This window comes from Hippopotamus amphibius, chromosome 13 (assembly GCF_030028045.1).
Source record: "Hippopotamus amphibius kiboko isolate mHipAmp2 chromosome 13, mHipAmp2.hap2, whole genome shotgun sequence".
In the NCBI taxonomy this organism is placed as follows: domain Eukaryota; kingdom Metazoa; phylum Chordata; class Mammalia; order Artiodactyla; family Hippopotamidae; genus Hippopotamus; species Hippopotamus amphibius.
Window position 1 is genome coordinate 19,007,965 of NC_080198.1, and position 27,036 is coordinate 19,035,000.

General features: G+C 41.6%; 1 protein-coding gene across 11 annotated transcripts in view; it reads left to right on the forward strand.

Moving 5' to 3' along the window:
* FOXP1 (forkhead box P1) overlaps positions 1 to 27,036 on the forward strand; it is a 595,386-nt gene that overhangs the window by 522,991 nt on the left and 45,359 nt on the right. For all 11 annotated transcript variants that reach the window (XM_057705386.1, XM_057705388.1, XM_057705387.1 and 8 more), the window contains one exon: positions 19,548 to 19,652. In XM_057705386.1, coding sequence (XP_057561369.1) covers positions 19,548 to 19,652 — 105 coding nt within the window. The remainder of the gene's footprint in view (positions 1 to 19,547; positions 19,653 to 27,036) is intronic.

Below are 27,036 nucleotides of genomic sequence, written 5' to 3' on the forward strand. Positions count from 1 at the left end.
CCTACCCTAGATTCTTGCTACTTAAAGGCCGTAGACCAGCAACTTTGGCATCACGGGGGAGCTCGTTAGAAATGCAGCATGTCAGGCCCCACCCTAGACCTACTGAATCAGGGTCCGCGTTTTAACCCAGTCCCCAGGGACTTGACGTGCCCGTTCAGGCTTGAGAAGCACTGCAGGCAGCGTGCTCCGTGGCCCTGCGTTTGGGCTGGAAAGGACAGAGTTTTTGCCCCAGATGTTGATGACCCTCCCAGACACGGGCAGTCGTAAACCTCGTGGCTTGCCCTCTTGGTGGGAGCCAGCAGGATGCAGGCACTGCTCCTGCTGGGAGAGGTCAGAAGCTGGCATACGGTGGTGGCCACCAGGCAGCTAACATGAATTGAGCTCTTACTTTGTGCCAGTCACATGCACAAAGGACTCATCGTAACCCTTCATACTGACTTGCCCGTTGTATCCCCACAGCAGCCTTGTAGGGGCCTGTCTTCTTTGTACAGCTGGTGGTGTTGGGTCCAGAGGAAATTTATAACTTGCCTGAGCCACACAGCTAGTTGAGGATGAGGCAGGGACTGGAACCAGGGTGTCCCTGACCCTCACGTCCTTGGAGTGGCTGCCACATTCTGGTGGTCGCCGGGTGGTCTGCTCATCAGAACCACCCGTCTCCGGGGGTGAAGCTTGGGGATCAGGACCAGACCGCAGTCTTCCAGGGTGGTAGCCTGGGGCCACACCTATCCATTAGGCCATCATTAAGGAGAAGTCCTACGCCCTTCTTTCTTTCTCTTTTTTTAATTACAGTTTTATTTTGTTTTATTTTATTTGGTTGCACAAGGTCTTAGTTGCAGTGCATGGGCTCCTTAGTTGCGGCTCACCAGCTCCTTAGCTGTGGCATGAGAACTCTTCATTGCAGCATGCACGTGGAATCTAGTTCCCTGACCAGGGATCGAACCTGGGCCCCCTGCATTGGGAGCACCGAGTCTCATCCCCTGCGCCACCAGGGAAGTCCCCCATGTGTTTCTCTGTGGCCCATTCTTCTCCCCTGGCGCATCTTTTTGCAAAGAGGGAAGGCAGGGGGCTGGACATAGGTGACAGGTATTGTAAGGGACAGGAAAGAGAAGAGGATGCAGCCACTCGCAGAGGCCGAAAACCCAGGTGCGCCTTTCTGCTCCAAAGCAGACTCTTGGCAGCATCACCTGCCCTGTGTCTATTTGCACGGGAGGTCACGTTTAGGGCAGACCTGTCCTTACTTATGTCAGGAAGGCGCTCCTGGGGACTTACCAACATTTTGTGCCCCAGAGTGCTGCTGGGCGTTTGGCAACCATCACGTTTAGAAGAGCTTCAATCATTTTCTCTGGGCTTTAGAAGTTGAAGGAAAACTTCTCTTAGGGTGGTGTGGCATCGGGCCATGTCACCTTCTGTCATTCCACACATTCAGGGAGGGCAAGGGGAGACCACGTCTAAAATCCTCGCACGTCCTGGGGGATCAGTTTACAGATATTCTTGACTGTTCAATTCGTGGGATAATGAAAAGAAAAAAACTCAGCCATTATTTTCAAACGGTTGTTATGTCTTATCTCAGGAAAATGCCTTTTACCATAACACAGCATCGTTAGACCCTATGAATCTTTTTCTATTTATTGTGTTTAAATGATAAATACTTTCCAATAAAGTGACATCATGGGTCCGGAGAGTCCAATTTGTTTTATAAGTTTCTCTTAAATTTGGTTGATTTTCATTGTTTTTTCCCCTTGGGATACTGCATAATATAAATCTCAACCATGGGCTATTTCATGTCCAACACGCCAGATTTCTCACTCAAAATCAGCTTTGAACCTCCGTTTTCTTTCATGATGGCGCTTAGTCATTCTTTGCTGATGAGTTGCTCTTGCTGATGGGGTTTTTTCCACTCAACCCCTTGGTTGGCACCCAGCTATTCCATAGGTGCTTGCACTCATGTGGAAACACCTAACATACATTAGCTTTCTTTACGTTTATTCCCCACCAAGGTTGTAAAGGAAAGCATGTGGCAGAAGACCAGTGAAGACCCATCGTTCGGGAGCTCAGACGGCATAGCCCGTTGTACTGGGTTTTGCCCTTTTACCAGTAAAAACATCTAGTTGAAATATACACTTTATCTCCTGGGTTAAATAAATAGAAAATTTTCAAGCCACGTGGCTTGGAACACTCCTGGTGGTCTTCTCACTTAAAGGACAGCTAGGAGTCCCATGTTCTTAAGCCAGCAGTGGGACCCAGTGAGGGGGGACCTATGCAGGAGGCTTACATGGAAGGCACGTCCTTTTGCAAGGTGTACCAAGATGCCATGTTGCCCCAGGGTCACCTGCCGGCGTGGCTCCGCAGGTCTTTGCAAGGGAGGCACCCCTCTGTGGACCAGCTCGCTCGGGTGATGCAAATGAGTGGCGTACACGTGTACAGGCGTCCTCACTTTCTTTATTCCAGCCCCCTTTGTGATCAGTCAGGCCCTAAGTATATTATAAAGTATATTCTCCTCATTAAAACAATAGTGGAAGCTCACAAAGGGAAATTGTTAATATGTGTTCCAGCTTGTCATTTCAGCCTGTGTGAATAAAGCAGATAACCGTTCCTCTGGGAAACTATTTCGGGAATTGAGCAACAGATACGCTAGCCAGAGAATTCTCCTAATTGTAATTTTCCTTTTTGTGTGTACTCAAAAATAACATCCTGCCGGGCTCCTCCATGCCTCTGCACAGTCAGAGCACGATTGCCACAGCCCAGGTGGTGTTAATATGGGACAGTCCCCCGGGCACGTGTTGCCGAGAGTTGTACAGCTTGTTCAGTGTCTTCGTCCATATGGCAGCGTGCCCCATTCACAGAAAGGCGCCGCGGCTGTGCCTGGTGGGTTCCGTGGCCGATGTAGTGTGAAGACAAGCCCGCCACTCACAGCCGCCTCTGCGGTGCAGTGTGTCTGGTGGCAGATCTGAGATATCACGTGCACGCGTGCACGGGCACACACACAAATACACACACACTCAGCTAAAGAAATTCCAGAACAGCCTTGCTGGTTTCCTGCTCACCTAACCCCCCCCTCCTTTTATTTTTTAGGAGCAAATGGTTAGGTCAGCAGGTATAATTCAAGTACATGAAACATCCCTGGTTTATAGAAAGTCATTTACACGCACACACATACACAAAGACACACGCACACACACACCTTTCTGGGTGGTTGTTTGTGGATTAACTTAAGGACAGCGTGCCTGTCCTAGAATTTGTCTATAAACTCTGCAGCTTTTGTCTCTCTCTCTTTTTTTTTTTTTTTTTTCATTTTCAGTTGTGAGAACTTATTTTCATTGTACAGTTTGGGTTGTTGGACTAGTGGTTTTAGATTTTATGTCTTAAAAAAGGGAAAGGGAAAAGAAAAAGCAGATCGTTGTCAGCCTTAGAAATCTGAGAGTAAAACATTCCTTGGAGGCGTTAGAGCTGAATGGAAGGGGAGAATCAAGAGAACGGAGGTTTCCCAGTGAAGGAGGTGAAAAATAGGGACAATTTGAAAGGCACTTGGGAAATTTTACCAGAAGGCAAAGCCTTCTCCATTTATATACCCAGATGTTGTTGTGCTTGTGTGTAACTATTTGTATTCTTGTTTGGTAAATAAACAGACCCCATAGCAACTGTAGCTCCTGATATTTATACTACCTGTAAAACTTCCCGAAACAAATAGACACACTTACGACCTTCAGATTTCATTCCTTTTATAGTCTTCAAGGAAATCAGTCTAATGGCAAGTTGATCTTTCTCTTTCTTTCCTTTCTTTTCTTTTTAAAAAAATATGTTGAGGTGTGTCTTTGATGCTTCTGTGTGTGCATTTTACATCTGGCCATGAAAGTTGCGTTTGAAGGTGTATTATGGCGAAAGGAAAGAGAAACTTAAAGTGTTTGTGTAAATGATGTGGTATTTGCTTTCAGGAGGGGCCATTTTAGTCATCTGGTGGAATTGCAGGTATACATTCAAAAGGCTCAAAAACTCCATTGAAATGATTGCTTATAGACCTTTGAATTGGACAGGCACCTCTGGCTATAGCTCTCCTTCTTATATCTGAAATATTGATGGAAACATTGTGGTACACATGAGCCCCTATATTCAACTTACATTTTTCCATATGAGTCATATTTACAACAAGAACAAGATGTCTCCGTGTTAAAGATCAGTGTGAGAAATAAATGGCAGTTTACTTTAATTAGAAAAAAAATTGACACCAAGAGCTGGAATAATCCAGTAGTGTTTGAATAAATTAGAGGATTGTACAGACAGAAATAAAAAGAAACGTAACAAGAATAAATGGGAAAGTTGTCCAGATTTCAAGGAAAAAAGCCTTCCTTTGCAGGACAGAAGTCAGCAGGCAGTACTGAGGCAGATCCGTTTATTGTGCAAAACTTCCCCAAGCTCTAACTGCATCCCAGGTGTCCTAGGCTTTGAGTGATAGAACCATGAGCTTGACAGAGTCTGACCTCATGGAGCTGATGTTGCAGTAGAAGAGAAATAGAGCAAACAAATAATTCCATAATGAAAAGACAGAATTAAGTGCTGGAAAAGAAAAAGTGAAGCAGCGAAGGAAGAGGAACGGGACTGAGGTCACTGTTGGGATAAACGGGTTTGGTAAAGCCTCTCTGAGGAGGTGACCCTTGAAACAGACATGAAGAAGTCAGGGAAGAGCCCTTTAGGCAGAGGGCCCAGCAAAGGCAAAGACCCTGAGGCAGGGGCAGAAAGCGAACATGTTTTGCTAGATCATAGCTCTTACCTCCATTAGTGCGGGGGCGGCTTTGCTGCTCAGTGGTTAGGAGTGTGGACTCTGAAACCGGACAGCCCGCATTCCAGGACAGGCGGCCCTGCTCCAGGTACTTAATCTTGGTGTGCCTCAGTGTGCCCTCTGTGAAATGGGTATGCTACCAAGCCTGGCCTCACAGATGAAATGAGTTTGTACGCATTTTAGCAGTGCTCCATAAATATTAACTGATTATTGATGATTTAAATAACTAATTAAACATTAATGACTGTTGTGTATTATTAAAGTCATGTATTTGCTCAAGCCACCTTCTTTGAACATTTGCATACTAACTCGATAGGTTCTGGGAATAAAAAGATGACTCGAACATAGTTCTTTCCCTTAAAGAGCTCACGGTCTAGAGAAACAAACGTGGAAACAGACACTTGCCAAGAGGGGGTGATAAACGCAGTGATACGAATGTAGGCAAAATGTGATGGGAAGTGCGGTTTGTAAACATGAGCACTAGTGGCACATCGTGGTGTCGCTACTTACCCCTCCCACGTTAGCATCAGGTGAGATTTTTGGGTGCAGTGAACTCCATGAAGGAAAATTTCCGCGTCCCTTGTCTGTTGCCACACCCTCCTCATCTTGCACAGCCAGCCTGGCACGGGCTTGGTACCGCATTTCGTTGCTGAGCCTGGATGCTCAGAATAGAGTGGATTTGTGAGATATTAAGGATCAGGAAGTCAGTAGTAGTAGTCGCTACCCGTTGGCCACAGATGCTGTGGGAGTACCTGGTTAGCCATTGTTGATACTTAACAGTGCTCCAGACAAGACAGAAGATTTGGATTTCTGGTTACAGTGATTCTCAGTCTTTAGCTTGCATCAGAACCCTCTGGAGGACTGGCTACATTACCCTAGTCCTGCTGTTTCTGATTCAGTAAGTTGGGGTGGGGCCTAAGAATCTGCATTTCTGAGAAGTTCCCAGGGACCATACTCTTGAGACCCACCGCTGTGGGACCTCCCAACTACTGTCCTGACGCCCTGGCAGTCTTCCCCTTCAGCGACTCAAAGTGACAGTGGAGGGATCTTGATAACTGTTATCCACTAGTCTTTAGGACAGTCTGGGTCCAGTGCCAAGACTCACCATTTCAAAGAGAAAAATTCTTAGGACTGTGACCCAATATAAACTATTTCATGGAACAAAATTCCTTTAAAAAATTCCGAATGTTGGCCTGTAAATCATTTGGAAGTACTCTGGGTCTGTCTTTCTAAATTTTTTTTTAATGCCTGAAATTGCTTTCTGTACTTTAGTCACCTGCCTTCTCTCATCCTAGTCCTCTTAGCTTTGAGCTCCTATTGATACTCTAAGGCCCAGAGCAAATATTACGGAATTTTATGTTCCCGCCGTCTGTCCCGTTCTCTGTCTTTCCCTTCAACTGCGGAAACGGGCAGAACTCTTCTAGAGAGGATGAGAACTTAGTCACAGTCTATACCAGTCACCTCCAAATGTTTTTGAGTAGTCACCCCATCAATATTAAAACTTTTGAATATACACCCTTACTAAAGATACTTTTAATCATTTATATACATGCCTAATATAGTACCTATAGTATAAAAATTAAGCAGTAAGAGGGTGAGAAATATACATACATATGCACACAATTATCTATTCATACAAAAGTTCTAGTATTATCTTAACACATGCATGCAGAAATGGTAATATTATCTTAGCACCCTCCCATGGATCATCTTACAAATCTGGTTTATAGACTCTGATCTAGGAAGCTAACATGATGCTTAAGCACAAAGTAGGTGTTTCATAAGGCATGCTGAGGGATTTCCCTGGCAGTCTGGTGGTTAAGACTCTGCACTTCCACTGCAGGCGGCGCGGGTTTGATCCCTGGTCGAGAAACGAAGATCCCGCATGCTGCGTGGCATGGCCAAAAAAAAAAAAAAAAAAAAACCCAAAACAAAAACCAACCAACCAACCATACTGAACTAAGGGCAGAGAAGAGTTTAATTCAGTGACCACTAATGAAGCCTCTTGTACTACTGAGAAATAAAAGGAATAACATAAAGTAAGAGGTAATTCTAAGGAAACAAAAATGCAAGCGCCTAATGGTTTTGAGCTATTTTCTTTCTTTAACTCCCTTGTCCCTTCCCCGCCTGCGTTCTCTGCTGGCCCTCACACTCATGTTAAGATGATTCTTCTGGTTCTGGAGCGTGCTGGTGCTCACTTCCGTGGCGTGTCAGGGACAGGGATCAAATGAGAAGAACTAGTACTGGGACTTTTATTTACGCACTTCGGGTTCCCGGGTCTTGTTGTTTCCTCTGACATGTAGACAGGGTTGCACACAGACCTTGTGACTCCCCAGTGCAAACACTAGCACCGACATGATGCGCATGCCTGCCTAATGGTGTTAATATCTTTCGGATTAGGGGTCCCTGTGTCTGTATTGACACAGTTGCTCACAGCCCCTCTTTGGAAAGCATTCTGTTTTCTTAACGAGATCCCAGTGTTAATGCTGCCAGTGGGAAACTCTCACTTACAACCTCAGGGTAGCAATCACCCTTCTGGGTGTTGGAATCAAAAGCTGGACCTCTGCCTCTTCTTGTCTTTTTCCCTTATTTATCCCTTCACTCATCACCATGCAAACACAGGCATTCGGCCTTTGTCGTCACCCGCTCTGTGTTTGTGATTGATCAGAACACAATGACCAGCCTCAGATACCCAAGCTTTCCTTCTCTGCCCCGTTGTCTTGCTGTGCCGTTGTCTTGCTGTGCCACCAGCTTCTGAGAATCAAGATTGTGTGTTGCCCGGTGTGGCTGAAAGGGGAGGTGGAACCAGATTGGAGAGGATGGTGAGGAAAGTAACTGCCAGCTTTATGACCTGTCACCATGGCACCCAGCATCAGGTTCTTATCATTGTACAGCAGCTAATTACGAGTCACCTCGATAGCCTACACATAGGATACTCCCGGGTCCTGAAGGATCGGGTCTAGTCCTCCAAGCATGCGACACATTGCACTGTGCTCTTGTGGCTTTTGTGGGTCTTTGTCCCATCAGTCGAGGATAATTCTGAGGCTCTTCCTTTCCTATTGAAAATTCAAATTAAAGAGACTCACAGCTGGGTCACTGTCGACTCAAGAAGTAAATCCAGTTACAGACAGCCTCTCCTTGAGGACTACTTCATGCACTTCTGTTTTCCCAAAGTTTAATCATTTGAGTATGTGCCCCATGGTCATGCGGTTTGCCATAACTGCTTAGATGACGATTATTATTTATATTATTTTCTTTAAATCGAGTCATTTTTAATTTAAATAAAATAAGCCTCCTCCTAAGAAATGACATCTATGAAACCAGAAGTTGGAGAGACTAGATATATTTTTGTCTAATACCAATTAAATCTGCCAGTTTTTAGAAATGTGCATTCTAAAATTCTTCCTGACATTGTAGGGGCCACCCTTGAGTCCATGACGCATATCACATATTGAGATATTTTGGTAGAATTTCCCTCTTCTTACTGAGGAGGAACCTTGACTGAATATGGTACTATGCCAAGTCGATTGAAATCCCACTTAAATGATATACCCTGGTTTCCTTAGAAAAGCCCAAGAGCATCACTTACCTTCATAAAAAATCAGCCCAAGATCCTACTTGTTTACACATACATCCTCTCCTCCCAGGTTCAGGGATACCATGAAGGCTTAGAGGATACCCAAGGCAGACCTAAAGTCTGGGACCTGTGAAGCTTTGGGTTGTTGTCAAACCCAGATTCAACAGTTTACTCCAGCGTACTCCCAGTCAGTACTGTTTGGCAAACAATATTCACTGGCCAAATCATTAAACAGATCTGTGCTAATGTAAAATTGGTGTTTGCTAAACAGAAACAGGAAGTGACCTTTTCCTGATGCTATCTTCCTTCAGTCTCACCTGTTTTCTTATATTTTTTTTTAAAAAAGGACTCGCATGTAATTTTTAAACAGCTTTGGGCCAGCGAGAGTTTTTATGAGTTTGTACTTACGGCTTGGTGAGGTTGCTCAATGTCTCCCCTTTCCATATTTATCCATCTCCAGTTTGCTTTGCAACCGACAGTTAATAGAGAGGGCACCTCATGAGTGTTTCTGTAATCACACTCACTTTCAGGTCAGATCCAGAACAGGGAACTCCCATGATCCTTATACTCAAGTTGTGGCCCAGGGCCCAACCATATCAGCATCACCCAGGAGCATGTTAGACATGTGTCGTCTTGGGCCCCATCCCAGAACTACTGGTCAGAATCTACACGTTAAAAAGATCTCCAGGTGATGAACATCTCTAATAGAATTTGAGAAGCATTAGTCTATGATTGGTAATGGAAAGAAGAAGTGTGTGTATCCTTCCCTGTAGATCCAGTTTTAATCCTTTTATCCCAGGCAACAATCTTTGAGTCATTCTCTTGCCACCTTCAATTTTTGCCATATCTGCATAGATGTATTACAAATTTTTACTTACTCTTTCCCTTAAAACTGATAAATCAGCTATACTTCAATAAAATAAAGTTTTAAAAAAATTTTTGAGTTGCCCCCCAAAATTGATTAATTTAAATAGGTTTAATAAAAAGTTACCCCTGAGAAGTCACAGATCTATTAGTCAAATTTTTTTCCGGTGCACACAAGCATGAATCCATAACTATGAAAGTGAGAGTCTTTGTATATCAGCCAAAGTCACCCAACTCACCACATTAGGGGCCCATGCCCAGAGGACCATTGCAGAAAGGGGACCCTGTATATCTTTCAAGATAATTCATATTTCTAGGGGGAAAAAAACCTGGACATAAATAGTGAATAGCTTGTATTTCAGATGTGAAGTTAGTGAAGGTAGCCTCACATCTCGAGGCACAATATTGAGAGCAGATAATAGCAATAATCTCCATCATTGTTTAAAAGCACAACTCTGGCACTTTAATAGACTATTTCACAGTCACTCCAATTGCAAGTTTTCCTCATGAGTATCATATCACAAGGGAGTGTGAAATCCTCTAATTAAACATGATTTGAAAAGCAGCAGAAAATTGAGATGATGAGCGTTCTGGGAAAGGAGAGTCAAGGATTCACTGCGTGGGAGAGTGAAAGAGAAGCGTGTGTGTGTTTCCCAGTTTGTAGAGAACTCCATCTTTCCTTGCTCTAGAGTAGGCCCTTTAATGGGCTCTGATAAAATACCCTTCTCTTTGCGGTGAGATTAAAGAACCGATTGTCAACTTGCTTTGGAAACCTGATTAATAAACACCTGAGGATGGTGTATTTCTGAAATGAGCAAAAATTAGGGCAGTATGCTGGAAGTGCAACGCCCAAGCCATGTCCCACCTCTTCAGCATAAAAGAAGCAGCCTGTCTGCTTCTTGAAGTATTTTCAGTGAAAGTTAAAGGAGAAAGGTCATTTTCACAGAGGTACCAGGAGAAGGGATACAGTGCTTGAGTCACTGTTTCCCCTGTTCCCACATATCATGTGCACTTTCCTAGGCAGGTGTAAGACCTTTCCCCCCAAATGCTCCAATATAACCCGTGAAGAAACTTGACCTGCCCTTTTATTTACTGCAAGAGGCTGGGATTTGACTTATGGATGATTTTGAGAAGTTATACTCTAGTATGAAAAGTATTCAAATAATAAACCCTAAGGTGGAAAATTGGGCTCCGTGTATAAGTAATCATCTCTTTTGCTTTTTGAATCTACATTGTTCTTTTTTATTTGGTCATCTGTGATCAAGTGCCAAAGCCAGCTCACCTAGTTTGGTTTCGTTCAAGTAGACGTATTGTATATATCACAAATATTTGATATCAACTCATTCTTGAAAATTTAGTGTAAAGGCATCTGATGTCTGATGATTTTTATTTTCAGTTATCACTTCATCCCTCAGAACCAGATTCAGAGTCCCATATTTAAACCTAAGAAATTTGGTATGTTACTTAAAGTCTCATTGAGAGTAGGATATGGTAGCAAAGTAGAAGGCAGGGAAATGTGATAAGATCTAAAAAGTGCAGAGAAAAAAGAAAGAAGGAAAGTAGGATCGTTTTTGTGTAAGTTGTCGTTAAAGAATTAAAGAAAAAGAAAGAAAAAGCTTTAAAACAGCAGTGGCTTCCGCTGACATGTGCTCTTGTTATGATCTCAGTTTAGTGTAAAGTACTTGTTGTTAATAGATGGCCCTGAAACTGTGTATGAAGAGCACACCTTGCTGGAAACCTGAATATCGGGAGTAGTTTCATGTTTTGGCTAGGAGTGAGCATCTCCTGGTCACCAAAATCGTAGGCTGTGCTGGATCTGAGTGGGGAAGGTGCCATGGCTGGCAGTGGTACAGGGTGGACACAAGGAAGCGTGTGCAGGTGGACACAGGACCAAAGAATTGAAGACCAGACAGGCAAGGAGAGAGTTGAGCCAGGGACAGGCACAGAGGTGGTTTGTCAGAGAACTGGTCTTCGTTGTTAGTGTCCTGGCCGCCTGTCTCAGGGTCAGCCTTGCACTCATATCAGCTGGATAGATGAAAGGCCAGCATGGTGGGAGAGAGGAAGGTGGCCAGTGGGGAAGGGAGGGAGGAAGAGCAGCTTCCAAGTCAAAGGTGGTGGTGTATGTATTTGGTGTATGTGTTTGCAGGAGGTGGGGAATGGTTTAGCAGAAGGTCGCTTCCTGTTCCCCAGCAGAGGTGAGGGCATAGATCTCATTCATCCCCTTAACCGATTCACATTAAGCACCTACTCCTTACCCATCTTGTCAATAACAAGGTATGTCATTGGTGCCCATACCCTCTTTCATCTGCCTCACTGGAAGAAGTTTGACGGCGGCTTTCCCACTGGGAGAAGCAACACAGGTCATCTTGTGTGGTTCCCTTTGGTTTTCAAATGAGGAATTGGAGGGCAGGGCAGTTAAATGACTTTCAGGGTTCCTGGTTTTTAGCGTCCGCAATGAGGGATGAGGTCTTCGTTCATCAGGCACCCATCCCTCCCCACAGAGAAGAATTACTGGCCCTCAGTAAAAGGTTAAGTTACATTCCATTTGTGTGTTAGGCGGAGAGATCCACAAAGTACATTTTTTTAAATTAATTTATTATGTATTGGCTGCAATGGGTCTTCATTGTTGCACCCAGGCTTTCTCTAGTTGTGGCAAGCAGGGGCTACTCTTCATTGTGGTGCATAGTCTTCTCATTGCGGTGGCTTCTGTCGTTGCGGAGCACGGGCTCTAGGTGCATGGGCTTCAGTAGTTGTGGCACGTGGGCTCAGTAGTTGTGACTCACGGGCTCTAGAGCACAGGCGCATGGGCTTAGTTGCTCCACAGCATGTGGGATCCTCCTGGCCCAGGGCTCAAACCCGTGTCCCCTGCATTGGCAGGCGGATTCTTAACCACCACGCCACCAGGGAAGTACACCCACCCACAAAGTACATTCTGAAAAGATTTTTCAGCACACAAAGGATCAACAGGATCTGGAAAACAAAAGTTGTCTGGAGGCACTCATTCTTCAAAATGTTTAGTTGCTCAGGTTTTATTTTTATGAAATATTTGTTTTTATCTCTGCCCCCACTCAGTCAAACTTCGAAAGTTATTTTATAACCATGTGATTTCAAAGGTTGTCTTATATTATGAGTATGAACGCTTTTGAGAATGGGAGTAGTGTATTTGGGAAGAAGAAATCCAGCAAAAGTGAAGCAAAAACAAAAAAAACCCTGCAGTCTTTACATTTCTGTTCATTTGGCTTCTGGCAAAGGTGCCAACATAATTCATTTGGGATAGAACAATCTTTTCATCAAGCGGTGCTGGGACAACATACAGAAGAATGAAGTTGGACATCTACCTCACACAAAATACAGAAATTAACTCAAAATCGATTAAATATGAGGACTAAAGCTCTTGGAAGAGAACATAGGAATAAGTCTTTATTACTTAGGTCAGTCAGTGGTTTCTTAGATGTGACACCAAAAGCACAAGGAACCAAAGGGGGAAAAATAGATGGGACTTAATCAAAATTTAAAGCTTTTGCACTTCAAAGCATACCATCAAGAAACTGAAAAGACAGTCCACAAAATGGGAATCACTGTCTGCAAATCATATGTCTCATAATAGACTCGCATGCAGAAAATATATACATGAAAAAAAATTTTTGCAGCTCCACGATAAAAAGAACCCAGTGTTTTTTAATGGGCAAAGGATCTGAATAGACATTTCTCTAGAGAAGATACACAAATGATCAATAAGCACATGAAAAGGTGCTCAGCATCGTTAATCCTTAAACAAACACAAATCAAAAGCTCAAGAATGTACCAATTTATATCCATTGCGATGGGTAAAATAAAGACTAACGACAAGTGTTGGGAAGGATGTAGAGAAACTGGAACCCTCAGACAATGCTGGTGAGAATATAAAGTAGTACAGCTGCTTTGGGAAATAGTCTGGCAGTTCTTCAAACTGTTAATCATAGAGTTTCCACATGATCAAACAAGTTACTCTTAAATACACACCCCAAATTATTGAAAACATATACTCGAACAGGTACATGTACATGCATTTTCACATCACTACTATTCACAGTAGCCAAAATATGGAAACCTCCCAAATGTTGATCAGCAGATGAAGGGATAAACAAGATGTGTTACATACATAAAGTGGAATAGCATTCAGCCATGAAAAAGGAAACAAAGCACTGACACATGCTACCGTGTGGATGACCCTCCAAAACATTATGTTAAGTGAAAGAAGCCAGACACACAAGACGACGTGTTATACGAGTCCACTTATATGAAATGTTCAGAGTAGGCAAATGTCTAGAAACAGAAGTTTGATTAGTGGTTGGCAGGGACTAGGGGAGTGACTGCTAATGGGTACAGGGTTTCTTTTTGGTGTAATATAAAATGTTCTAAAATTACATCATGGTGGTAGTTTTACAACTCTGTTAATATTGCATTATGTGCTTTATGTATACCATTGAGTTATGTGCTTTATTTATGTATTTACTTATTTATTTATGGATGGCTGCACCCTGTGGCTTGCGGGGTCTTAGTTCCCCGAGCAGGAGTTGAACCCAAGCCTTTGCACTGAAAGTGCTGAGTCCTAACCACTGGACCACCAGGGAATTCCCTGAATTATGCACTTTAAATGCGTGAGTTGTATGGGATATGAATTATACCTCAGTGAAACTTAGCAAAATGTATTCCGTCAATTTGAGCCATTAGAGAATACCAGCAGACTTTCATAACTTAACATATCAAACAGTATGCTAGTGAAATGAAATACAATTTATAATTTGGGGTTGATTGGGGGGATAAGGGGAGAAGTTATAAACCCTAATGGGCACAGATGTAGCCTTTTGTTACAGATGAATCAGAAATTGAGAAAAAAGGGCAAATTTGGAAAAGGGGAAAACAAGTAGGACAAGTCTTAGAAGACAGACGTGAGAACATAGGTCAGGGTACAGGAAAAGCTGGAGATGTACCTTTAGGAAAAAAGAAAATTGGCAGTGGGATGCAGCAAGATATATGTGCTTTTCGTCTTTTTTTCTTTTCCAGATTCTTTTCTGAAATAACTATATTCAGATATTGAATATAGTTCCCTGTGCTGTACAGTAGGTCCTTGTTGGTTATTTTGTATATAGTAGTGTGTATATGTCAATCCCAAATTACTAATTTATCCCCCCCTCCCTTTCCCCTTTGGTAACCATAAGTTTGTTTTCTATGTCTGTGAGTCTGTTTTTGTTTTATAAATAAGTTCATTTGCATCGTTTTTTTTTTTAGATTGCACATATAAAAGATTTCATATGACATTTGTCTTTGTCTGACTGACTTCACTTAGTGTGATAATCTCTAGGTCTACCCACGCTGCTGCAAAGGACATCGTTTCATTCTTTTTTGTGGCTGAGTAGTATTCCATTGTATATATGTACCACATCTTCTTTATCCTTTCATCTGTTGATGGACATTTAGGTTTCTTCTGTGTCTTGGCTTCTGGGGTGCCTGTATTTTTTCGAATTTGAGTTTCCTTCAGCTGTTATGCCCAGGGGTAGGATTGCTGGATCACATGTAACTCTATTTTTAGTTTTTTAAGGAAACTCCAAACTGTTCTCCATAGTGGGTGCACCAGTTTACATTCCCAGCAGTGTAGGAGGGTTCCCTTTTCTCTGAGGTGTCTGTGCTTTTCTACTCCTTTAAAGATTATTCTCTTGGTCACCACAGCATAAGGACTGATAAAGTCTACAGGCTGCAGTAGGAAGCTGTTCTTAATTTTAGCAGTGATTCTAATTCAAGTTTTGATGTAGTAGTAAACTTGGGAAGGTATAGTAGTGAATAGTCACTGCTGAAAAAGTATAACTATTATGTAAAATCTTCTCAAAGTCCAAAATCAGTGTTGAAATTAAGGTTCTGGCTGGTGTACTTTGATGTAAGAAGGATAAATACAAAAACAAGTCTTAAATAAATGTCAGCGACACCATTACATCATACTGAATAATACAGCGTGTATTTAGTATTATGTAATGTCATGAATTATTACATATTTGTGTAATTATACTTTTCATGGCAACTTGGTTCTTTATAACCTGAAATGCTATCACTGTTATTGTGTTAATAAATATATTTAGTTTTTACATATCAAGGATTATCAGGAGAAATTTAAATCCTCTGGCTTTTCTTAATTGTGTACTATTTGTGTTTTATATATGTGGAATAAGATTAAATGATAGAAAGTGTCAAAATGCTATTTTCTCAAGTGGATTGGCATCACTCTGGTCTTGACCTTCAAGAAATTTTTTAAAAGGCCAACATTAGTATCTATCCACACAGAAATTAAATATAATAATATAGTTATTGTCTGTTCATTCATGAACCTGTCTAACATTTATTGAGCCCATGTTCCGTGTTAGGTGCTGAGTAGGTAGAGATGAATTAGATGTGATCCCTGCCCCTACAAGTTTTCAACCTGGGAGTTCATAGTAAAAAATAGTTTATTAAACAATTTGACCCTAAATTTTTGAAGTTTAATTTTGAGGCAAGCATGTTTAAATCCCTTTAAAATCAAATACATCTATTCATCCAGTTACTCAACACTTTATTCAGCATTTATTCAACACTGATCTTGGCAGCTTTTCAGAAGTTATACTTCTCACATCAGTGAGCTACCCTTGAAACAATTTATTTAAATGGTTGGGCTCACAGGCTTTATCTGAGCATCAGATATAGAGACGGTCATTTTTCCACCAAGTTTCATCCTGGAAATGAAATTCTAAATTCATTCAAGTTTAACAGTTGCTGTGCTAATTTTTTTTAAATTTCCCATCTTGTCCCTTTTGGCAAGTCCCGAAAGTCAGTAAGAATATAAAGGCTTGTTCAACTTTTCTGATGAAACAGAAAAGTTCCCGTTTCAGGGGTACAGCTGGTGGGGTCTGATGATGCTTCATCCAGAGGGACTGAAAGGCCAGCATTGAGACTCAGCCACACAGGCAGCAAGTGTACAGCATTTGCTACCCCAGCATCAGGGCAAGTGGCAGTCTGGACGTTGAGTACTGTTGCATAGCACTTGATTTTTTCATGTGTGTGAATATTTCTATATGGGTTTGTGTGTGTGTGTGTACATATATTTAACAATTGCACAGCAAAAAATATCTACAGTGCACAAATTGAAAACTTCGAAAGATACAAAAAAATTGATACAGTGAAAATTCCGTTTCTCTGCTTCCCCCGCCCCCGCCTGCCCCTCAGACAGTGCCGGGTACCCAGTCCCAGAGGCAAAAAATGTTACAGTATCTTATGTATCTTTGCAGAGATACTCCGCCAGGGCATCACTGCCAGTCTATTCTTTTTCCTTTCAAAGCCAAGCACTTTATTTCAGATAACTGTATATTTTAAAGTATCCACATATGAAAAGCAAGTGACAGTAAGTAATATGTATCCTGTGTTTCCATGTTTGTAAAGTGTAGCACCTGAGAGGGCGAATGCAGTGTGGAAATGTACAGGGTACCGGCAGTGTTGACCAGGGTAGGGTGTGTTAGGTGTGAGACGAGGGTGGGGCTTAGTTGAGGAGCCAACACAGTATGAGGTCAACTTTTAAAAATAAGAACACATAATGCTTTCATGATAAAAATATAGTTTTGAAAATGTGCCTCTACATTAAGCGGTCTGCTGAGTATGTAAATATGTACGTGTGACAGGAGTTGACGTTTCTCTAGCCTTCAGGTGTGACTGGTTATCCTTCTGAGACTTTAGTGAGTTGTCATCTGTCCTTCCTTTGAAATAAGGATATTAAGTTGAACCAAAAATAAATCTTAGAGGAGAGTAGTTTTTATTCAGGCCAGGGAGCCTTTACAGATAAGTCAACCAAGAAACAGGGGGCAGCGGGTGAGGGTGGCAAACATGCTAAATTATGTACATTTTATTTCTAGTTGTAAATTCCTCCAGTGAAGGCAAACTGCATTCTTTCATACTGCTGCTTTCAGAATGCTCTTGGCTTAACCCGCAAAGCACAGTAGAATAACCATTGGCAGTTTTTAACTGATGATGCTAGTTTGATATCCTAACTAGTTGAGGCGCCTCATTTCCAAGCTAAAGAATCACATGAAATAGGTGTAATGGCTAAGAATGTACTCTGCATGTAGCATTTCTCCTGAGCAACTGAATGGAGTCTTCATGGTCAGTTTTTAACCTTAGTACTCATTTAATTGAGTGATTCCATTTTTCTGAATATATCTTCTGATAAAAATCAGTTATGTTCCTGGGATGTTTGAGCTGGTAAATTTAATTTCTAACATTGTTCATAAATATTGGAAACATGAAGGGTATCTCAGTGTCCAAAATACAAAAATGGTCAGATCAGTAGCTCAAGCTAAAATGGTATATGACAGACTGTTGCTCGTCAGTAAATAAAGCTCTTGAGGATTAGTTGATAACGTGAGAGAGGATTTTCAAAATTATCTAAAATTTAAAAGGATTCAAATCTTCATGCCTTAATTTGTCAAAAAATGTATCTGTATGTGTGTGTACTTGAGGGTAGTTTTTTCTTTTCACAATTTTTCAAGGATTTTATAACAAATGTATACTAACCCATTTAGGATTGTGAAAATACATAATCTTAATAAAATTTGTAAAGGGAAGAGTTATTATGGCTGGATATTTTTTTCTTTTTCTTTGTAAGATATTGGTAGGAACAGTTTTCTTTTTAAATGGTTTAGTTCCCTCAGATATTCTGAGAGTCTTGGTACTTAGAAGGATTCTTGGATTTTACATGTTAACAGTAATTTTTTAAAATTCTGTTTTCATATCATGCCTTTCTTATTCTTTAAAAAATCTGGAAATGAACGTAGATAGGTAGTCATTCTTCCCTTCGGGTCCAATGGAATTTTACCCTCATAACTGCTCAGAGAATATCATTTTATCATTGGGCTTTAGAAATCTCACTGTAACTACCTTAGTTCACTTGTGTTACTCTTTTCTCTCGTGGGGGCACCTATCAGTGCTTTCATAAGTTAGTTTTCTGCATTTTTTTGTTTGTTGCTGTTTCCCAGATTTGTTTTCTCTTGTCAGGGAAGATCGCTTATTATTTTCAAATTATATTAGACTTCCAAGCAAATCATTGAAAAGCCACAGGGAGACCTATGGATCTTTGATAAAGTGTTCAGTGTATACATGTGTTTAGTATTAATGACCGTTAGTTTCGGTGTTTGTAATACATTCACTGTGGATTAATTATAAGTCAGGAACAAGTGGCATTTGTGTATGTCCACTCTGCGAATGTGAATCGATAAATAGATGAATACACATCCTGGGGGTTATATAAAATATAAGCCGTGTGTGTGTGTGTGTGTGTGTGTGTGTGTAATTCAGCGTACTTGAAGTTCAAAGTCAGGCAGAGGCAGTGGGGTAAGTTGCAAAATAGCCATTTCCTTCAAGAAAATGTGCTTCAGTACGAAATGGAACTCTTTGTGTTAGTTTTACATTTCTGTTTAACGGTGTCTAAGGTTATGGAAACGACTGTAAAAATAATTTGTCTGAAAAAGTCTGGATGCAGAAATCTAATAGAGAAAATACTTGAGAATTTGGTTCATCAGCAGATACGACAGCTACACTTTTCGAAGCACCATGTGGCGTGGATCAAAGCATCCTGCGACCTGGATCTGTGTGGCCGAATCATTATCTGTCGATTGGAACCCTACTGGGGGATTAACCCCTTCGTGTTCATGCCAAGTTTTCTTTCACTCTTGGTGTTAGTAATTTTAGGGATAGAATCTTCCTGCCACTGTTAGCTTTTTTTTTTTTTTCTCTTAAAGTTAATCATCTTTTTAGATACATTTGTCTTTCTCAATTGTTTTATCCTAAGTTGTTTAGCTTTGCGCTCTTTGCTCGATAAAATTAACTTGTGAGAAGATTATACATTTGGGGGAGTACTGTTTGCAGCAGAAGGAAGGAGGAGAAATATGTAATATTCAGGGTAGAAAACAGTGAGAGAATCTCAAAATCAAGCACAGATTTTATCATTTTCATTATGTAGAGTAAATGATAAATTCTAGCCTTTTACGAATCCTTTGCAGTCTGAGTAGAGAGGTTTGCCTCTGACAGAAGCCTGTCAAGCACTTTTCATCCGTGGTGGTACATTTCTAATATTGGACTGTTCACATTTTGAAGTTTAACTCTTGCTTTTAAGTAGTGCGCACTGCACAAGTAATTTGTACATTCCGCAGGAAGAGGAAAGCACAGATTGGTTCATGTTCACCTCTGGCCACATGGGCTGCCTTCTCTTGCCTTGTGTGTCTGGCGGGATGGTTCTGGGCATCCAGCTCATTCTCTTGTCCTCTGTGTGTTTTCTTGCAGTTTGTCCCACGAGGAGCATCCCCATAGCCATCCTCTGTATGGACATGGCGTGTGCAAGTGGCCTGGCTGTGAAGCAGTGTGTGAAGATTTCCAATCATTTCTAAAGTAAGAATGATTTGATATTGCTTTCTTCTTTTACGTAGCCATCACCTCCCACTGTTCATGCTTTTCCTCATGAAGTGCCTTTTTGGTGGAGAGTTTCACACCATCATGACGAGGGTAGACTAAATCACCATGTCTAGCGCTGTCATAGGAGTAGTTACAAAATCTACTGAGGGTTGCCTTGTAAAGGGGAAAAGATTGACCTCCAAGGGCATTTTTGATCCTCTTAGTAAGAGCCTATGTTTACTTATTTTCTCAGAATGACAGTGATTCATTAAAAAGTTCTCCCAGTATTAAACTGGCAGTAATTTAGTTTTCACTTTTATTCCCATCCCTACATATGAAGCCAGTGACATACGGCTTAGCTCTAGTTTTATAAAATTGGTGTCATTTAGTGGCCAGTTTTGGTTTGGTGATTGGGCCTCTTCTTTGTCTCTTCACAAACGACTTTATAAACATAAGAAATGAATGCCCAGGAAAAGCTACCAGTTGGACTCTTATCTTTCTACATCGGTGTTGACTTTTGTTCAGATTCTTGTCCTCATAGAAAGGAGGGAGTAAGTTTAGTTCCTGTCACTTGGGTTATCCCATTTGAATCTCTACCACTGAGAAAGCATCCCTATAAGTAAATGGTATGTTAATCCTCTCCTAGCCAAAGTGAAATGCTTCTGCACTACACCTTCATATCTCGCTTATCTACGGTGCCTTGTCCTTTAAAAATATTGAGATGAAACCGCCCTGCATTATTGACATCACATAAATATATTCATAGTATCATTGAATCATTGATGTATGGATGGAATATAATACTACATTATATTTAATATATTTATATATCATACAACAAGCAAACATATGCAAGTATAAAACTCCTGTATATGTAGGTGCATGATGGTTTGCAAATTGGATGGGGGGGAGGGGGGGAGCCTTTGCCTCTGGCTTTTCTGTCTCATTCAAGCCCCAGGAAATAGAAGCGGGCTGATTTACATGCAGGTCTCTGGTTTTGTGCAGTCTTTATATTATTAGAACAATCTCTGTATCTATCTTTATGGACCTGGATACAAATATTTTAATAAAGCCACCCTTAGAGAGATATCTAGTGTTACCTGCAAGCACTTTAGGTGAATATCATTTTTTTTGATTAATGAATGGAGGTCTGTGAATCCATTTCAGAGCTTCCCCACTTTAATATTTTACTTCAAGAGCATTATGTGGTCATTAAAAACTTAAGTACTTAAAAATTTTTTTAAAGAGATATTTTAAATTATTTCTAAATATTAATACTCAAGAGCAGTGATACTTTATTTTAAATTAAGCAACAGGCTTTTACAATTATGATGATTCAAGTTAGTGCTATTGGGCTTTGTTCTCTCATAAATCCCTCACTGTAGAATCTTTGTTTTGTTAGATCCTCATCGCTTGCCGAATTGTATGTAGATAATGAGAGAAAAAGATCTTGGCAGAGACCACATTTAAATTCTGATTTCACCTTCTGCACCAGTGCTAGCTTTGGTAAATATCTTGGTGCTAATTTCAGTCCCCTGTCGATTGCCCAGTGAACACCTGTAAATATGATTTATTTTATAAAGTCTCTAGAACTGTAAAATTGCCATCAATATTCTTGGTGATATGTATCAGTTTTAGAGTCATGAGGGAAAAGGGCATGTTTCCAACTGACCACTTAAAATGTGTTGTTAATAGGCGAAGTATTTCGACCCTGATCCTCTTTAGGTCCATGTATTCTGTGATCTCAGGTTAGGGGCTGTGTGTGTGTGTGTGTGTGTGTGTGTGTGTGTGTGTGTGTGTGTGTGTGTGTGTGTGTGTGTGTGTGTGTGTGTGTGTGTACGTACATACGTACGTGTGTGTGTACGTACATGTGTGTACGTGTGTGTGTGTGTGTGTGTGTACAAGTAAAAATCCACAAAGAGCACACTTTCAAACTGCATTGATTTCTAAAGAAAAGAATCTGAAGAGCATCAGAATCAGAGCCTAGACCTGATTTCTATGAAAAAGTGCTTTTTTCGTCTAAGGATGTTGGGAGTCTGGCTCTGGAGAGGAAACCACCTATTTAGTTTTCCCTTCTACTCATGTCCCTCTATTGTGTGCTGTGGTTTTGCACATGAGGTGGCATGTTTGCTCAGTGGAATTGGAACCCTCACTACAATCCTAGTACTGTTGCTTGCTTGTTTCCTAGTACTTATTTATTGACCTATAGTTGTCAGAAGACTTCTGTTTGCAAGCTATAGAAATCCAACTTCAACTGGCTTAAACCAAAAAGAGGGGGGTGGGGGGTGGTAATTGGCTCCTATAACAGGGAGGTCCGATGGTACCACTGGCTGCAAGCATGACTGGACCCTGATGCTTACACAAGGTTATTGGCGTATCGGTTCATTGTCCCTTAGCTCTGTTTTCTTCTTTGTTACCTTCATTGTCGGGCTCTTTCCAAGTGGAACTGAAGACGACAGATTTACCTGCCGCAAGTTTATCCATCCCAGAGTGCATCTCTTTTCCAGCAGTTCCAGAAAAATGTTCTCGGCGAACTCTCATTGATCAACATTGAGTCATGTGTTCTAGCTTTGAACCAATCACAATAAGGTAGCCAGGCTTGAGTCAGATGTCCACCTTCAGAGCAGAAGTAGGCCACATGGGGGGGACTGGGGCTAAGAGACCTGGTTCCCAAAAGTTAAAAATGAGTCTTTGTAAACCAGCAAAGGGAGACTAAATGCTGAATAAGAAAAAAACCCTTTAGAACTCAGAGTTCTCTTGGTGTTTCCCTGAGTTTACCCCTTGATCGGCGGTCTGTGACAAATTCGGGATTTTGATTTTCTTCTACAGCATGATGTTAGCTCTTGGAAATTCTTAGCTGTCTTCGGGTTTCCAGACCTTGCCTAGAGAAGTGGAAAGTCAGCCAGTCTTCTTGTGAGTTCACATCTCCCACATGTCTGCTCCGTCCAAAGGGTAGTCACATTGGCTTTAGTGAAACCAACTTTGCTTTCCATTGAGCTGGACTGAGAGAGCTGCTGTGCTTCTTGTGGTTCGAACAGAAGCCACGTGGCCTCTTTGAATGACATCAAAGTGGAGTCATTGTTATTGGGAAGTGATGTTTCAAGCATTTCTTCTCAAACTGCCAGGTTTGTAGACTCTGAGAGCACCTCTTTCTTGGGCCCAGGAGTGGGCCATTATCCCACTTTAGAGGTGTTCTCTTATGGTCTTAGCAAATTGATACCCGTGGTGCTTAGATTCTCAAGGCAGTCTTACTCAACAACATGTAGTATTGCTCTGCCTTTGATGTAGGTGTTGCTTCACAGATTTTTTTTTCCACCTATCTTCTAAATCCCCTAATTTTACACTCCCCTGGTATAGCCCTGAACTGCACAACAGGCACAATTCCAAGTGATTTATGTATATAACTCACTTAATACGGCCACCTTACAGCAGTATTATTGTAGTCTAACTCTCAACCTACAGATAAGGCACAGCAAGGCTATGTAATTTTCCCAAGGTCACACAGCTAGTAAGACGTAGAGTCAAGATCCAAACCCAGGCAGTGTGGCTTCATAGGACTTGCTCTTAACTGTTATATAATACCACCTGGTTAGAAGCAGTTCATTTTATTAACTCTGTGCTTTCTGTGTAAGGCAGCAGGTATAAAGAACGCTTTGAAGAATGGCGGAACGCGTACTAAAGCCACTTGCTAGGAGTGCGTTCTTTGTGCTCAGTGTCAGCACACGTGTTTTGGGATAATAGTAACTACCTCTCAGGGTTGTGAGAATTAAAAGGTACATCGTGTCAAGTGTCTGGCCCATAGCAGGCACTCTCGAAAAATATTAGTACTTCTTTTCACATCTACTTAAGGATAATTGTAAAAGAGAAATAACTGAAACCATCCAAACATCGCTGACCTTGTACCTAGGGAAGAGGCTGTGACTATGCAGAGCTTTGATATATCAGAAGAGACTGTTCTTTAATACAATTTTTTTTTTTTTTTTTTTGTGGCACACGGGCTTAGTTGCTCCGTGGCATGTGGGATCTTCCTGGAGCAGGGATCGAACCCATGTCCTCTGCATTGGCAGGCAGATTCTTAACCACTGCACCACCTAGGAAGCCCTTTAATACAATTTTTAACCATCAATTTCTGGTCAAAAGTCCTACACGGTCGAATATGATCTGAGGGCAAGGGTGGCAAAGTTTTCCTATAGAGGATCAGATAGTAAACATGATGAGCTTTTGCAGGCCATCCAGTCTCTGAGACAAGCACTTAGCTCCGCCATCGTAGCACAGAAGCAGCCACAGGACCCTACGTAACGACTGGGTGTGGCAGTGTCCCTTGGACCAGTTTGCTGACGTCTGACCTAGGGTACAGGTTTTGGTGTCGTTACCTTTTCAGCTGAGCCACATTCTTGCATTCCCTGGGCATCGCTCTCCTGGGTTAGTTAAGTTTGTGTTCACAGAGGCCTCATTTTTATTTGTATTTGGGGGAAATAGCCATGCCTGCTTTGCTCTGCTACTTCATTCACCTATTGCAGTTTTTATACTTACATGGGCTTGGGTTCTTCCTTGGTTTTTAGGGTTCAGTATGAAAGGGCAGAGTGATTTGGCTTGGTACCTGTTTTCCGATCTTCTGTTGCTCAGGCTGGGAAGGTGTAACTTTTAGAGAGGCCAAGATCAGTTCTTCAGGATAAAAACCCCATGTGACGATAAAATGCCTCTGTTGACAGAGAGAGAGAGAGAGAGAGGTGAAGAGAAGGGAGAGGGCATTCACAGGTCTCAAAATGTGGCCTTTTTTTTTTTTTTTCTCCCTCCTGAGGAAGAAATGTCATAACTGTTGGTGAATCAAAACCAGAGATTTGACACTCTTCTGTGGTCATTCCTGTAGTACACCTCACCAAGGTATACCAAGGTGAGGTACACTACAGGGCCCTTGATTTCAGAGATAAATACTGTGCAAATGACCACCTTGTTGTCTTTCTCTCGCAGCCAGCAGAGGGATGCTGTATCAGAATCAGCAGATACCCAGTCTTTTGTGTGCATTTATTTCCCTGTTTCTTTTCAAAACAAGTTGCAGTTTTAGTGTTGATTATTTTTTTAATCTATCATCAACCGCGAGTTATCATGTGACGGTTGCGTTTGTTGGAGGAAACTGATAGCAGCAGGTACTCAGGCTGACTCTGATGCAACCCGCCAGCCCTGCGTTGCTTGGAATCCTCAGATAACAGAAAAACAAAAACAAGCCCAGTACCATCCAGATAGGTGACGCTTAGGGTGTTCTCCTGCCCTCTCCCCACTTGGATCAGGTTTTTTTTTTTCTCTCTCTTAACCAAGTCGAAGACAGTCCTCACCAACAAAAACAGGAATCTGTAATTCTTCCCCTTTGCTTTTCGAAAAAGGGCGCATACCATTCTTTGGCAAGGTGGGGAGTGGATCTGAAGGTTAAATCATGACCACATTTTCCTGTTTCTAACTTAGAACGTCAAATCAGACACAGACCCATAGCTTCACAAATACCAGCTAGTCGTGTGTTTGGGAAAAATATTTCCATTTCCCCTAGTTTTTCTTTTCGATGGTTGCTTGTAGAACCTCTAATAAAAGTATAATTTGGGCCCTTGCTTAATAGCCATTTGAAAGAAATTTGGGGTTTTTGTTTTTATTTTTATCTTTTAGTTATTGCTCCTGGAGGAAAGCACCATGCCAGACAATCAAAGCCCAGATTCCTCTGCATGTTAGTCAGATGTACATTACTTCTTAAAGCCAAAATAAATGTTATATGTGCTCTCATAGAAGATAGGGAGGGAAATGTCGCAAGAAAATGCCCAACGGTGGAACTTTAACCCTTTCAAAAGGGTCGAGGGCTGGAGACAGCAGAGGTTAGCAGAGGATATTTCATCACTAATTCCCTTTTTACAAAAATTTTTTTTCTGTGAATTTCACTTCTGAAAACTGTGAAGAGTTTTAGGTGCAAGAAACTCCTAAGTGCTGCTCTGTAATGTTTTCACAAGTGTTTTTATCATGGTAACATCTTGTTTACTTTAGTTCCCGGCCTAAAACTACTTGGAACATGTTAAGAAAACATTTCAAGAAAGCCTCGACAAAGAGGCTTTTGTTTCCGCAGCCACCGAGAGGCTGCAAGGATCACAAAGGTGTTAACTTTCAGCCCCTTAAGCGCTTCCACATGAAATTCCAGCACCGATGTTTGTGGTTTTGGAAAAACAAAGTGTATGTTAAAGAAACCAGGTATATGCTAATACATGTCGAAGGAGGCCGGATGTCATAAATTGTTCCAAGCCCATCCGTGGCTCTGGGTTTGCACGCCTGGATGTTCTGCAGTGAGATTACCTCCAGTGAGTGCAGGAGAGCAAGTGGCGGGGACTAGCCTTCTAGAAGGTGGGCGCATGCACATATGATTCTAGCCTCCCCATTTCCATCACCAGACCTGGGGGAGGGAATGTTCCCCCCATCAGATCCCAGGGGACAAGTCTTGGAGTTTTTCACAGTGAGCTTAAATATGTTTCTGGATTTGACTCTCCCACTTTTCATGCCTTTTTGAGTTGAGAAGAAGAAAGATCAGGTGGTACCGAGAAAACATTTTTTTTCCCCTTTAAAAAATCTCTCCTTTCACCTTTCTGACATTGTTCAGGAGTTCAAGACCTTTCCAAGTACTCGGAGGTCAGAGTGGCCTAAATACCACAGTGCCCTCTAGTGATCTATAGAATGTTCGATAGAAAAGTTGAGACAAGTTTGCCAAAGATAACAGGCCCAGTGCCATCCCTTTGCTCAAAAAGAAGCAAATAACATCGGAACGTGTTTTTTTCTTGTGGCGAACAGATTTTAGTCAGAAATGCAAATAAAATTTAATTTTTCCTCATAGGCTCTGAAAGCATCAGAGAAAGTTTTGACTGTCTACCCAGGCAGTTCTGCACATCGCGGTCTGTGTACACAGCACATTGTAGCACTGTAGAGGCAGTGCTGTGTGTTCTTATATTTTAAGAGCCTTTAGCTAGCCTAGGTGTGTCACGTGATCACTTCCGGCATGTAATCAGAAGGCATCGCTGAAAAGACAGGGATCGTCTTTGCTCCGCACTTTTATTGACAGTGTCTACCATATTACGGCCACGTCTAAATGGTAAAATTTATTATTAGCAGTAGTGTCACAAAAGTCTGAGACAGCGATTTTCCTTTCAATAAAAGTAGTTAAAAACCTTTTAGAAAATCCATAATTTTGATTGCTGGTACTTCATAAATGTATAACTGGTACTTTTTAGCTGTCTCTTTAGGGAAAAATGAGTTTTATCACCTGCAGTACCTGGGTTAATGAAATTGTGTGTTGGAATTTAGCCAGGATGAAAGATGAGATCATTCCAAGACACTAATATCGGCAACAGGTCTCATA